The 15202-nt window shown below is 35.4% G+C and overlaps 1 protein-coding gene across 1 annotated transcript in view; it reads right to left on the bottom strand.

The window, feature by feature from the left end:
• Positions 1-1663: 1663 nt before the first annotated feature.
• The window catches only part of LOC148912215 (cytoplasmic polyadenylation element-binding protein 2-like), an 18238-nt gene continuing 4699 nt past the window's right edge, over positions 1664-15202 (bottom strand). The window contains exons 3-8 of the mRNA XM_089027990.1: positions 9053-9172; positions 8061-8150; positions 7842-7960; positions 6307-6508; positions 6091-6185; positions 1664-5811 (exon numbers count right to left, since the gene is read on the bottom strand). Of these exons, the coding sequence (XP_088884116.1) occupies positions 5587-5811; positions 6091-6185; positions 6307-6508; positions 7842-7960; positions 8061-8150; positions 9053-9172 (851 nt within the window). The 3' untranslated portion in view covers positions 1664-5586. The remainder of the gene's footprint in view (positions 5812-6090; positions 6186-6306; positions 6509-7841; positions 7961-8060; positions 8151-9052; positions 9173-15202) is intronic.

Here is a 15202-nt window from a genome sequence, read left to right as displayed (position 1 = left end):
ATTTTGTTTGATAAAGCACAACTAGTCCAAGCTTGTAGCTAGTTATTTGTGATGAAATAATTTGTCTTCACAATTCATTTGAAGGTTTCCATTGCTTAAACGTAAATTTTTATCCACATGCAAACATTTGAATTGTTCAGATTGGAAAACATTTATTTCCAAATGTTTGCTAGTAGTTTTTTTCAAAGCTAGCAAAGCCAAGAAAGTACTTGCACTTTCCTAGTTGCTAGTTTTGAGCCCTGAATTGTTTGACAATATTCTCATTAAGGGAGACTTGACACCGAACATCAAAATCCACTAAAGCTTGAACTATATTAGCTACAAGCTTTACAGCTCCACTATCTAATATGATGTATGCCATTTAGTTTTGCCATTTCATTCATTGAATTAAAAAATTGATCATATTACATTTTAAAATTTAAGATATGTTTAATTATTTTCTAAGTTTTATTGCAATTTCAAAGTCTTTTGGATGGGAGGATAAAATGTATGTACCAAATTGCAGAGCTGTCATGTCTAAAATGATGAATCATTTAGATCAAATGAGTAGACAAATTTAAATAAATGTTAAGATTTTCTTGAATTCTTTGTATAGCAAATTATATTATGTATACGAGAAACATGGAAATATGTGATTTTTGCGGGTTTTAACATCTATAAATCACTTTCCATAATGGTTAAACACAAAGCATTCAACTGAGGCTGCTGCAAGGTTCAAATTCCAATAATTCTTTGAAACTACTTGCTTCTCGCTCGAATGATTTATGTGTGACCAGTGGACTGATGAATAAGCAAGGTACATTACTACGGGTAACAAATGAATATGTTGCCATAAAATCCATGGAGTCTCAGAATTCAATCATCACTTTGATCAAAACCATGGCTCTGCAATTTGTACATGGTACAGATTGGAAACAGAGCTTTTTAACCAATTCTTTTGTCTTTGGAACCCAGAATTATTTATTTGTCTAAGGATAGTTACTCAATCAAATGAATCAAAAAATAATCAAAAATATAATTTCTGTATAAACAAGAAAATCTTTCAGACAAATATCTAAATAACTAATGGTAACAAATGTACAAGTATATTAAAATGAAATAATTAGTAATTAAGTTTGCAATTTTTTTACAAAGTCAATGACAAAAAATTGGCATTTGTTTCTCGTTATCGACTGATCGAACCAGTTCTAGCAATATGATACATTTTTTACCTAGACAAGTACATTTTTTTGAGCCACCAAACATAAACTTTAAAATGACTGTAAAGGCTAGGGTTGATTGCTCTAACTTGCGTCTCTTAATGGCAAGTACTTCTAGACTTGATTTTGAATTGAATCCTGAAAAAAGATCTTATTTTTACCTGCAAAACATATATATGCTGTAAAGAACCTTTCTCATTAGTAGTAAAATAGTATCTGATGATTAGGTCTGATTTAAAACCAAGCAGATCTTGGTTTTTTTTTCTTCAGTAGTGATGACACTAAAAATTATAACATAAAAATTTTTGAATAAATGGGGAGCAATGGATATCTTTTTTGATATCTTCATTAAGCTAATGTTTCTCGAAAATCACAAAATGAAGTAGTGAATGTGACATATTATTCTCATTCTTAGTGTCATCACGTCTGTGGATGTTATCATGATTATTAACGACCAGTTTCACTACCTGTGTGTAAAATTTTATTCAGAAAGCTCACAATTCAAATAACATGAACACATCATGTTAGCCATGGCTGTATTTTACCAGTAGCTAAAATATTATCAAAATATAATATTTAATAATTATTACCTGTGGTGAAAAAAAATATGGAAAGCAAAATATTTGATTGTTTTTTTTTGTAACAAAATTGTGATATGCATAGGGTTTGAATTAATAAATGTTTTTTTTTTCTAATTTCTAAGTAATGGCTAAAATTTAAAGTTAATTTATGGCCATTTCTAATGAAACCTCTTGTCTAAAGAGTCAAATAAAGCTGCATGATCTGCAACTTAGTGAAGTACATGTTCTATGGATGTTTTGATAGCACAATCCTGTGAAAACTCGAGAAGAGTTGAGAAGCACTCCACTATGCAGCCTGCTTTTCTCAACACCTCTTTTATGTTCTGTCAATCCCTGCGTGCTTTATAACCGCACACAAAACACATGCACAGTTTCTCTTGCCACATTTAGTGCTTAACACAGTGTGTAGACTTTGATTTGACTCCTTATCTAATGAAATTTCAATAGAAATGACAGTAAACTCAAATAATAGTTTACTTGGCTTATAAACAAATTGACTTGTTTTAAACTCTAAATTCCACACATTTCTAGAGAGAATAATATTACATTAAATTTGAAACAAATAATCCAAAATATGAATCCTAATCTACCAAATTAATGCCAGAAAATGATAAACAAGGGTGAGTCTTTCTCATTTTAATTCATATTTGGAGTTTGGCTTTTATTTGACAAAGTAAATTGTGTATAGGCAAAGAATTTAAAATTTTGATCAGTTTTATGAAAATAAATAATATGTCTTTTACAAACCTAAGTCTGTCTCGAAAAAATGATGAAACATTAATTTTATAAAAGTTATTTGGTTATAATTATATTTTTGTTTGTTTTTAGTGATATCATAATGAACACCTCCCTGGAAAAGTTGGAACCAGCAATTATGGCTAAAAATTATCATTCTCTACTGAGCACAAAAATATATCGATAAGAGAATTTTTAGTTCAGGTTTTTTTTTAAGCTAAAAAAATAGTTTAACGATCAACATGCAGATATAAAATAGAAATGATAAAATGCTAATATTAGGTATTTTTGAAAAATATGATGAAAAATTTACTAAAGTTTTTTTTCACAAAAATGTAATTCTATTGACATGAATTTGTCTATCTAAAACGTTTCTCAAAAAAGAAAAAAAATACTCCCTGTACCCTACCATTTCATTAAAAAGCTTTAAAGAAAATTTATTTAATGACTTATCACAAAATATTCTCAACTTTGTATTATGAATTCAGCTCTGCATTGAGGATGAAAATTTTTAGCTCATGTTTACTTCAGTTCCACAATTCCTTGATTTATTTATCTAAACTACGAGTACTATGTACTATTTATTCTAGATATTTCCAAAATTAAAACTTGAGTAATATATTATTTGAATTCTTAGTAAATATAAAATCTATAAAAAGCAAAAGGTTAATATTAATGATATTGATGATAAGAAGAATATTCTTAAAATTTCAACAGACCATTTGCAAATCTAATTCTTTGTTCTATGTATAAGAGTTCATCAACAAACTTGATTAGTTGCGGCGATATGCTAATAGCTATTGTTATTGATAATGATATTATTTTGATCTTAATGACTGATTACCGACACCCAAATGGGACGTATAACCACCTTGCGTGCACCACTGCATATATACATAATTATATTTAATGGTGGGCAGTTGATTTTTATGAATCTCCTGTTCAGCTTTGATGAAATTTATATGTTGCTGTTCGAAAGGAAATGAGCCTAGCAGATTGCAGAACATGGACAATGGAACAATATTATAGTCTGCAGTTGTCGAAATGCAAGATTGATGTTGGCAATAAAGAGTTTGATGCCTTGACTTATTTTAGCCAGTATCAAGTTGCGACAGTACTGGTAAAGAGGCTGGTTACCTGAAATGGTTACCATAGCAGCCTTGGGTGTGTCAGGAGAACCTTGAAAGGTGCACCACATGATGTAGCCATGTCAGGTTTCACATCGTTATGGTAACATGATGTAACCAGGACAGTTTCCTTGGTAACCTGAAGAGGTTACCATGACAACATCTTGTTTCCCTTGGTAACCATAGTAACCATAGAGGTAACCATAGCAACTTTTACCAGTGCAAGATCTCCACTTACAAAGCATCAAACAAGTCATTGTTTGAAAAGTACAGCAGAGCAGACAGCCAAAATTTGCAGTCTTAAATGTTCCAAAACACTTAACTTTCACGTTAGCTTTGCTACTAGCTTACAAACTGTGAAACCTTATTGTATCAATACAGTTGCCTTTGAAGTCATGATTGCACAAAACTGACCAGTTAGGCTGCCATACAAAAAATAAACCTTGCAAAAATTGAATATTTATGCCTTCAGAAAAAAATACTTTCATGTAATTCAGAAATGGAAATCTTAAGACTTCAATAAAATATCAATGAAACTTATGAATTCTTATTACAAGTCTGTTCTTTCCTCTGTTGATGACAAGAAAACCAATCGCGATAATCAAAAAAGATTCTCTCCACTACCTAGTACACTTAGTTTCACTTGTGAGTTCTATAAATGACTGTCACCTCTCAAAGGATCAGGTTGGTGCAACTTCGTACCCACGACTCACTCTTGAAGCCAAAAGGCTGTAGGTTACGTAGTTGCAGGCTCTACTTGTGTTAATTCACTATATGTACAACACTGCATTCCCTGCTAAAAAAGGTTAAACTGCTGCTTCTTCTAGAAAATGATTTCATTTCGACTGGACTAAAAATTGAACCTGTAAATTCTCTTTTATCAAATAAGAAATTATATGATTATTTCAGAAAGATTGGGAATCTGAAACCCTCTTTAGTAAGAGGGGGGATTGTTGTACCTCAAAGTACCCTGCATGTATTTGAGGAGTAAGGCAGCCCAGTGAATTCTAGGCTAACCTGCTTTATCTGTCTCCATATTTCAACCACTCTTTCTTTCCATTGAGGCCTATGAGGGTTATGCCAATTCATTTTGTATCTAAACCACGTCTTATGTTTTCTCAAATGACCAACATCTTGGTACATAGATCCATTCAGTTTGGATGTTATGTTTTTCCACTTCTGACCACATGTCATTCGTCATTCCTCTAGGAATAAGATTCGTTTGTGTCTCATCTATGTTTTTGAGAATTAAGAGTGGAAAAAAGACAATAATCAAGGGAATGACACATGGTCAAAAGTGAGTAAACATGCAATGCCAAGTGGTCCTAGTTATCATCTATCCACAGTGAACCACTATGTGAGAGAATGATACCCAATTCCATTCAAGTCAAGATGTTGCCCTTCAATAAAACAATTCTAATAAAAACTACTCTAGTTTTCATCTAAAAGTATATATATAATATATACGTATGTCCTACATGCCTATAAACGATGTGCTACAAACATTAGGAAACTACAAGTTGTCTAAAAACATTTCTTATGCGTTACTATGGCAACGATTCATTGGGGTTTTTTCGCCTCTATTATCTACAAGGATTAAGAGAGGGGTAGTTAAGCTATGGAAGCAAGGGAGCATGATTGAGCTAAATTCTACAAATCCATCCCCATGGTTTTCCTACCAGGGTTATTTACAAAGTACTAAAATCTATGCAAAGTTAAATCTAAGAAATCTATTTACTTGCGCACGCTGAAAAGACAGTCTTGCTCTTGCAGACGTTGTACGGGGTTCATTAGGTTCTGGAGATGCGGCCTGCTTGAGCGATGAGATGTTTCTTCCGGTGCACAGAGTAGGGTAGAATTAAGACATATTCTAGCGTGGTTTTCTATCTTCAATCACTTAAATTACCTCCAGGCCTCAAGTACGTTCTTTTGTTAGGTATACCATTACCATCTGAATGAAACAGTCCTTGGTCTGTCCGCGCCCTCTTTGACCAAGGGCTTGTGGAATTCACGCCCAGCTCTTGAGTGGATGATCGCCCAACACTGTTCACAGTAGTACTGTAGGCATGTGACGTTTGCGCAGAAGAACGGCGCAAATTTACCAGCACATCTTGCACCGTGGCATTCATCGCACAACTGGTCGTCAAGGACGTACGGCTTAACTTCAACCTTAATAAAAAGTTATAAATCAAAACTTGAGTAAAAGCGCTTAGGTTACTTGTGTAGTGTAAGGATTGTGCATGTTTGGAAAGTCGGCGTGAAAATCCGAATCCGTCTCAACACCACTGAGACATCTATTATGGTGATGAGATTTTGCGTCTTGTATAAGAACGACTAAAGTTTTCAAGTGCCATAGACTTTTAGTTTTGAAAGAACACTGATCAGTTTCAACAAATGTTTGGAGTTTGTTCGAGGTTTTTTCTTTGATTTCTCTCTAGTGTGACTTACCCGCTTGTCAATATCCCCGTGTTGCAGCTGCACAAAACGTGCGCTTATGGCTGCGATGTAACTCTGCTGGTTGGAAAACGCAACACGACCGGCACCTATTAAGAAAATAAACAGCAAAGGCATTGTAATCTTTGTCGATAGAGAAGAGAGGGTTGAAAAGGGCGCGACAATTTGTCTTCCAAGGAGAACAGCGTTATTGACTTATATTTGGCTTACCCTTAGGATACTTGAGCTCAGGATCCACATCTATACCGGCGTAGCAAACCCCTCCGTAAAGTCTGTCCATAATCATAGCCAGTTCGATGGCACGCAAAGGACGAGGTACGCCTCCAACAAAGATTGTCTTCCTTGGATCAAGGGCCTGGGAACCATCCATTACAAAGTCTGCATCAGAGAGATTCCATGGACGGATCTGGACCTGGGAAAAAATCAAGACAAAATTTGCGTCATTGCATGATTACTTGAATGAAATTTGTATCTTCTACAAGTGCGCATGCATAAAAATCACTGGGTTGCCTGTGGCAGCCTAGTTTAACGCTAAGCCACATCTCTTCAAATAGACCTCTTAGCTTCGTTGTTTGTTGTGCACATTTCAGACCACGTGATGCCACTCTTGTGAGTTGATTCTTTCATGTGTAAATCTTTTAACATGTTCGCAATAAAAGAACAATTCTCAAGGGAATGTCAGGTAATCTGAAATGGGCAATTTCCATACGAAGCTAAAAGGGTCCATTCAGTGCCCATATTATTGACACGCATGCTCTCCAAGATTCTCCAATGCCATTAGTACGCATGCGCATGCTCAAAATTTCTATCACAAATGTCATTACGGCGCATGCGCAGCACATTAACTTACTTCCACTACCGTTAACGCGATTGCACATCAAGATTATCATTACTTACTAATACCTATGTCAATAGAAAGATTTTCATAAACCCATGAAATAAATGTTAGCGCAATAATCATTAATACAATCTAGTACGAGTTATTACCCCATTAGACTTTAAACAACGAAAAACTAAAATACAGTCAATAACCTTTTACTGTAATACTTAGTTGTCTCACTAATAACCGCTATTACACATTAATATGCGTTAGAGTCACCACAGTAAATCCGTGAAACTTTAGTCATACTAAATAGCACAATTTCATGCAAATTCCATTGTTTTCTATTGTTTAATTAGCACTATTTTGTACTATTTAGTAATTAGTGTTTCACGGATTTACTGTGGTCACTCTATTAGAAGTTAATAGCTAAATTTGTTTCAAGGGTTAATAAAAATCACTCTATGTTCTATAAGAATGGCTGTGTTTATCTGTGACTACTGAGACACTAAAGTCTAACGTCTAACACCAAATAGGTTTAGTTATCACTATCGTTTTGCGTAGCTGTCATTTTATCAATTTGAAAGCAACTCGTTTACTTTTGTAAGAGATAAAGTTTGTTTTATTCCAGCGCATCATTATCGGGAGAAGGAGAAGGCGTTTTACGTTCTGAGAATCTTATTATTACTAAACAACTGTGTTCAATATACCTTAGATCGTTTTTTTTTTTTTTTTTTTTTTTTTTTTTTGAAGAGAAGCCCTAGACAGGTTAAATTTTCTAATTCTTTTCCTTTAAACGACGAGTTCATCTTTCAAGGGCTCAAGGGCGCGTAGACCAGAGCAAAAATAGCCGATCCGCAAGGTAATCTTAGCTATCTTAATTGCTGTCAGCCCTGTCGGAAGTCCATCCATTTAGACTACTTACCGGCTTATCCTTAATGGTTGGGCTAGATACACATAAGTACAGTTTATCGTCCTGACGGAAACACGCGCCTATCAGCTTCTGTACCGAAATTTCCTCCAAGTACAGCAGAAAGGCATATCCTATGGCAGAATAAATAGAAAACAGGGGTCAGCGTCTAGACTCTAGTGGATTAACTGAACCAAAATCCTTGATAAAAATAGTGAAGGGCATATTTTCTACCTTTGGGAGGAAAGTAGGATTTGCTTTCGGCTTTGTGTGGCCAGTCGACTGTCAAACTTCCAAACCTACAAAAGCTTGCGTGGATCTCGTCTGGATGATAGACACAGATAATGAAGTTAGTCGATCAGAGTGCGGTGGTGGTGGAGTGGGTTACTTAAGACCCCGAGACATATCGTCTACAGTTAAACCAATTTCATGCTATTAGGGGACTATATAGGGAATAAAATAGCAATGCGCTAAGGGTTGATTAGGGCAAGGCATCTTAAAGCCGGGGAAATGTGAATCAAATTGTCTTTAAGCCATAATGCATTAACATAGCCTATTTAGTTGCACGATTTTTTTTACATCGATAGTGATTGCTTGGGAGCTTAAGTTGATTAAAGATTTGATCAAATTGAACTATGTGTAGGGCATCAATTTAGCAGGGGAGAGGACGGGAGGACGTGCAAAAAGATGAGAAATTATTTTCGAGCCTCTTTAAAGATATAACTTATAGGAAAATATAAAGCGTGAATTACTGAAAAAACGTATTAGCCAATCACTACGCACGATTTTACTGGAAGTGGCTCATGCCATACAAATATATAAATCTTAAAACTATAAAAACGCCGTTGAAGGAATGCGTTCTTCAGCTTTCCTCTCTCCGCAAAACCCAACACGCTAAATTCCAATTCGATCTGTGAATTAGCCGTTTCCTGACTATGATCAGCCCAGAGGTTGTTTCAGGGTTCAATTTGTGAGTTAGCCGTGCCCTGATTTAGATCATCGAGTGCTGAAAATGCAGAGATTGCTTCAGGGTATCCGCATTAAATTTGAATAATGCTTTACAGTTTACAGTTTATTTGTTTTGTCATGAAAATAAACTTAGTTAACGGGACCCGGCAACACGATTTTAATTGCTTTAAAAACCGTCTACAGCCTTCTACCCACCCCACCCCCACCCCACCCCTACCATTACCATATCCTTTCCAAATCTAGCAGGACAGACGTACCTTCATCAATGTCAGGAGGGAGCCCTCCAACGAAGACTTTTCTGGAAAAACGTGGTATGTATTCTGGATCAGAGTTAGGAGAGCAGTTCAGGGAGGAGCCAAGAGATGGGACAATTTGATCTTTGATAAAAATAGAGGAAAAAAAAACAACATTAGTCTATAATTTCCATTATACACAATTTGAGATATTAATCATCAAAACAAAACGACTCTTTTATTCGCGCTGTGAATAAGACGAAACATGTTGTGGACGCCGACCACAATTATGGAAATGGGTTTCAATAATTGATTTCCATTCCAAGAGCTACCTTAATGGAAAAGAAATTTTTGATGCTTTAAAAATAAAGCTAAAGGCTAAAAAAAAGAAGAGATGTACATGTTTTCTTGACGAGAACTGACTACTACCCTACCGCAACCCCAAGGACGGCTGACCGCAAACCCTGACAAGCGCTTATTACTCGCGATCCTAGAAGAAAGGAACGAAACGGCTGGTAATCAAATCAAAATAGAACAAGATATCAAAAGTATACATCTTGATGTTTTAATGGGATGGTAAAATAAATAAAATAAGTGTCGTTCTTTTAAGTGATCAAAGGAGCTTCGTTTCAGGGAGTTTTTTTTTTTTTTTTTTCAATAATCTTTATTCCATCCATCAAAAAAGAAAAAGGGAAAGGAAGTTATTTAGCTTAATTTGCCATAACTAATATTGATTTTGGTCACGGTAAGGAAGATGGGATTCTAATTTTCAACACCAAGTAGGCGCTAAGTAATACTGTAAATACAAACCCCTGGCTGTCTCGCTCTGTTGTATCTATCAAATCTCTGTCTTTTATTCCTACCTCGATTTAATCACTTTCAGGCTAGGGTATTTCCGAGTGACAAAAGAAGCTGCGCGATTAATTTTTTTTCCCCTTCGACATCTAATAATCTAATCTTATCTCGTATTTCATATATTACTTGGCACTGATATTATTAAAATTAAGAAATGAAGATTTCGCTCGAAGCGCGCTAAAAAAACAGCTCCTTATCGACGCTATCCTAAGACTTGAAGGACTGGGGAAGAAGAAATAAAATCTAGAAATTGGTTTTGGATTTCTATGGGGGGAAATCTTGGATTTTTCGTGTGTCCTAGGTGTATTTAGCATTGTTACAGTCGCCTTTTTGATGTTAGCATGATTTTGATCAAATGCTGAAACTGAGGTAATGATAGCACACCGCTAGGCATCGCGATCGCGGGCCTAAACCATTGGGCAAAGTAAGAGCTAAAATTTCTGGCGATTGAAATTTGGTTTCTTATTTATTTAGGACATTGATTAAAACTGATATTTAAAACAGCAAATAAAGACGCCAATTCATTTAAAAAGGAAGACAAAAAAAAGAAAAATGAGATTTTATGAAAAACATGATGAGCAAGAGGTCTTCTTTTCATCGCTGTTTGTCTTTGACCTTTCAAACAAAGCTTTAGGTCATATCGTTTTGAAATCTGAAGTGTGTTCTATCAATAACCTGAAGCCTTTCAAAATTCTGAATTTGGCGTTTCTTTCCGGAGCTTATGAATTATCCTCGAGTCCTTTAAAATAAAGCATCTGGCGTAGGAGTACTTCATACATCATGTTCTTAGACACTAAACTCAATAACAGGAAAGACCTATTACGCATGCGTGAGATTTGTCTTATCATGTGCGCGTGACGATTTGAAAATGAGAGTCCAAAAACAAGTATGCGCATGTGCGAGACGTTCGTGAAGTTTCACGTGTTGTGTGTGCGGCTAGTCTTTTCTGCGCATGTGTGAGGTGGTATTGTCCACGTGATGTGGCGCGTGATAAAATCAACTTAATGTCACGTGACTGAGTCGGAGAGCCGTGGGCATTTTGTATGTCTCACATATACGCCTGTCAAGACTAAGTGTCTACTATTTGCGTCAAAGGCTGTGGAAGCAGGAAAAGGTTCAGTAAAAAGAATGAATTTAGAATCTATTTTTACCTCCTTGGTTGCGAGCCTTTCTTCCGAAGTTGACAGCGGAATGCTTCAGAAAAATATATATTAGTTTTCATGATTTCGAGTTGAAATGGTTTAAATTGGATTCGTTTAATTAAGCTGTGCCGAGGTAATAACGTACCCTCCAGCAGAACCAATCAAAACCTGTTTTGTGTTAGTTTACATCATTAACGCTATGCATTAATCGTGGTTACAAGAAAGTAAGATCAGACTGTCGTTTGTTAAGTTTGTCTTAGGTAATAGAGTGTACAAGAACGAGGTAGAGGAATGAGGGTGGATTCAAATACATTATAAAGGTTAAAAAATTACTTACTACGCTATAAAATTCTAACTGCGGGGGCGTGGAAAACACGTGAGGAAGTTGTATGAATATCTATATGTACCAGCGTCCAAGTTTCATTCAGTAATTTTAGAAATAATTGACTTGAATAGAGCCTAACTATGGACAGAGGGCGTGGCCACACCACGTGGAGATTTGTAATAAAGTTTTTTGCAATTTTCACGCCTCTTGACTCTTATAAATCATTCATTTCTTTACATTTCTTTGATCAAAGTCTTAGTAAGGGTAAATGGGGCGTAACAGCACGTGGTGAAGAGTCCTCATAGTGCTTATTACATGTGTTTAACTCCATATCATTTACTCTTTACAACTCTAGAAAGTATGCCTACTCTTGCCAATAATCAGCATTCTCCTTTTCACCTCGTTCTAATCAAAAATAATAATTCCCTGATGTGTTTCCCAAATACCATTGAGTGTGCTTGGAGGAATAGAACCTCTAGCTTGGGTGTAATGTTTTCCCATTTCCGACCAGGTGTCATTCCCTTGAGTAATCATTCTTTGTTTAACGACGGCAAGCAACGAGAAAACACACGAATATGGATGCAACTAAAACGAAGAATCTTATTCTCAAGGGAATGACATGTGGTTCTGAAATGATAACATGTTTACTGCTACACCCAAGAGAAAGATAATGCCAAATAACATCCAAACTTTCGACAGGCATCAAAGGTAGATCAATTTGGCGCGTGATAAAAATTTACCCTAGGCTCTTTGTCAGTTTGGAAATTATACCTCGGGTGGTTGTGATATAAGATGAACTGGAATCATTAAAGAAAATTATATTAAACAATCACAATACAAGGACTTCGGTTTCCAAAAAGAAAAAATCATTAAAAATTTCAAATAAAATTCTAGAAACGAAAACTATAAGATATTGAACAATGATAACAAGAAATATGTACTAGAATCACTGAATTTAACATTCTGTTCTTGTGAGAAGACAGCTTTTTTCCTTAAGAGTATAGAGTAAGAGGTTTTTGTTGCTCGATGGGTTTTCCTTAAGAAAACAAATTGTAAGCTATTGTTTTCGGACAGCTAAGTAAAAGAAAATCATTAACTAGCTTTCCTAGACAAAACATCCTAAGAGTTGCATTTTTGGCTTGTTGTGGGTTGAAGTCTCACCTGCTTATTCAAATTTATTGAAGTAACCTGTTTAAAATTGCAAGTTTTCTTATTTCTAATTTTCGATGAAATAAAAATCCTTAAGGGAAGGTACGCTGATATTTTGTGGGGAGGGGGGGAGGGTTGGGGGAGATCGCACTTAACTTAAATATTGTGGAAACTCTCCCTTTTTTCATGCATTGAGAAATTTATGACCCTCCTATTTAGACAAAAATGGTAATGATAAAAAGGTAAATCATACACCGTGAAAAGATGAAAAAAACTTACTGACGTTTCGGACGCTAGTCCTTCGGCGAGTAAAAGAGTTTTTTCATCTTTTCACGGTTATAGATTTACCTTTTATCACTACTGTTTCTTTAGAAACACCGACGCAGCTCAACACTAGTTTTTAGCTAGTCATATCTATTTAGACAAAAAGAACTATTTTCGCAACATCATTGGTATTTCATTAATTTAAGTTAATTGTACGAAGCTTTCAGACGTATTTTAATTATCATCATATTTGAAAAAATAGGGCAGAAAATTTACCTTAGTACGTATTGTTTCAATTAGCAGTAAGAAAGTTACTTAGGAATATTTTTGACACATAAGTGCCACAAGAATTGGCTGATTAAGTTACACGACTCTTTTCATATTACAACTGACCAAAGATGTCTACATCGTTTACAGCAAACACTCCTTTCGACAATAAAAGCACGTTTTTCAATTTTATTTGATTACGAATACAAATAATATGTTTACTGCCCAATCTTTCCTTTCAGCTTCAAGACTAATCATGTGTTTCTGATGGAGTCGAAGTTTCGGCGGGTCCTGGAGGAATGAGAGACAGTAAAAGTACCCTCAGTCTGGTACTAATGTCTACAGTGAAGATCTCAGCACCATTAAACGAGTGATATATATTTCACTGCCGCTCGTGGATTTAATGAAAATAACCAGTATATTGGGTTCGTTGGTTTTTGCGTATGGCATCATTTCAGAAAGTGGGGGCTTAGGTTAAGGTAAACATTGCTTTGAATCAAAATATTGACTTTGGAAGTTTTGGAGTACCTTTAGACAAATTGGGAGCTTTAATATAATTGTTTTTTATTCGTAGAAGCCTTTGTCTTTAGAGTCGTTAGGTGGACGTCTTGTCATCCCAACCATTTAAATTTCTTATTCTTTCTCTCCTCTCTCTCTCTTTCTTTTCTTTCTTTCTTTCTTTCTTTCTTTCTTTCTTTTCACTATTCTTTCTTTCTGCGAAAAAAAAAAAATAGTTGACAGAATGTTGATTCCGTAAATAATTAATCGCCCGGTTTCGATGGACAATCTGGAAAAAGCACTGAAGTATAATGATCACTTATTATAACGGGAAAAAAACGCATCCCAAACGCGCACACTTTCATTACTTATCTCCTAACCATTTTCCTAAACGATGAATTTGAAAATCTCAAGTTCTAAGTAAAACCGCTCTTAAAAAGGGCGCAAAGCCTCCCGGTGGCACGTCTCAGCAAGTAGGTACCTTAACAAGGATGCTCTTAAAAATCAACTACATCAGCAATAAACCCCATTTCTATACTCTGCCTTCCAACTCTATCCATTTCATTCATCGCTTCTAAACCACCTTAGGGTTCCATGGAAACTTAGTCTGCCATCGCTGAATATTGTAATGGCTCATGGGGGTTGGTATTTAGGTAAAAAAAAATACTACATTAATTTCACGATGTTGGTCATCGAAAGAACAAATACGACTGTTTCCGCAATCTTAATTGCCTTATTTGATAAACTGAGATATTTCTACGCAAAAAAATGGCACTGAAAGAATTCATTGGCATGTTTTTTTTTAGATATTAGTCCGTTGTCTCTTCAGTGATTGCAGAGTTCCAAGCGTTTAAAGTGTCCCAAATTGAATCGTGAAATTTATAAACTACATCTCAGAAAAAAGGGCGTCTCTTTAAGCACCCGGACTCTTTCATCCCATTTAATCAGAGACGCAATCTTTAAAAAAATAATGGCATTTGGGTTCTCTATACATCTGCGAGAGATATCAAAAGAGGATGTTTAAAGAAGCTAATGGCCTCTATATGGACTCGGTGTTCCAAAAGCCGACGCAGTTTGCCGCCTTGATGAAACAACCGAAATGGTTAGGGCTTTTGCGTGAAGCCAAAATGTAAAATTAAGATGGTGTATTGGTCCGAACACGAAAAAAAAAACAAATGAAGAGAATTTTAGACTTCACACATTGAAAAAAATTAGCCTTGATCGCCTATTCACCGGTTTTTCTTTTGCGTTAAAAATAACGGGACTTGCGTAATCTTACACCCATTATTTAATATGACAATTATTTCCTTGCTTCATACATAATTCTTGCTTACCTGTATACTTTACTAAAGCTGTAAAAGTAATGAAAGGTACAAACTTAATCACGGAATGCATGCAGGTCTGTGGCCTAATGCACCCCGACACCTATCACCGCTGCCGAAAACTTTACAGAATTATCGTCGTCCCTGACAAATTACGTCCAAACTCATTATTCTACAAGCAGCTTAGCTTTTATTTTAAACTTTCAAGCAGATTTGTCAGTAACATAAATTTAGATAAGTACTATTTTCCAAAATTCAGGTATCCGACTTATCTTTAATGAAATGTGTGTTAGTTTGAAGAATATATACTTTGTTATTAATAAAGAGCTAAATGTAAAACTAAAGTGATTTT

The sequence above is a fragment of the Actinia tenebrosa genome, unplaced genomic scaffold, assembly GCF_029948245.1.
Source record: "Actinia tenebrosa isolate PJP-AT-01 unplaced genomic scaffold, QUT_ActTen_1.0 PGA_scaffold12__29_contigs__length_12842862, whole genome shotgun sequence".
NCBI classification, from domain to species: domain Eukaryota; kingdom Metazoa; phylum Cnidaria; class Anthozoa; order Actiniaria; family Actiniidae; genus Actinia; species Actinia tenebrosa.
The sequence above is the reverse complement of the archived record's forward strand: the minus strand, read 5'-3'. Positions and strand labels throughout refer to the sequence as shown.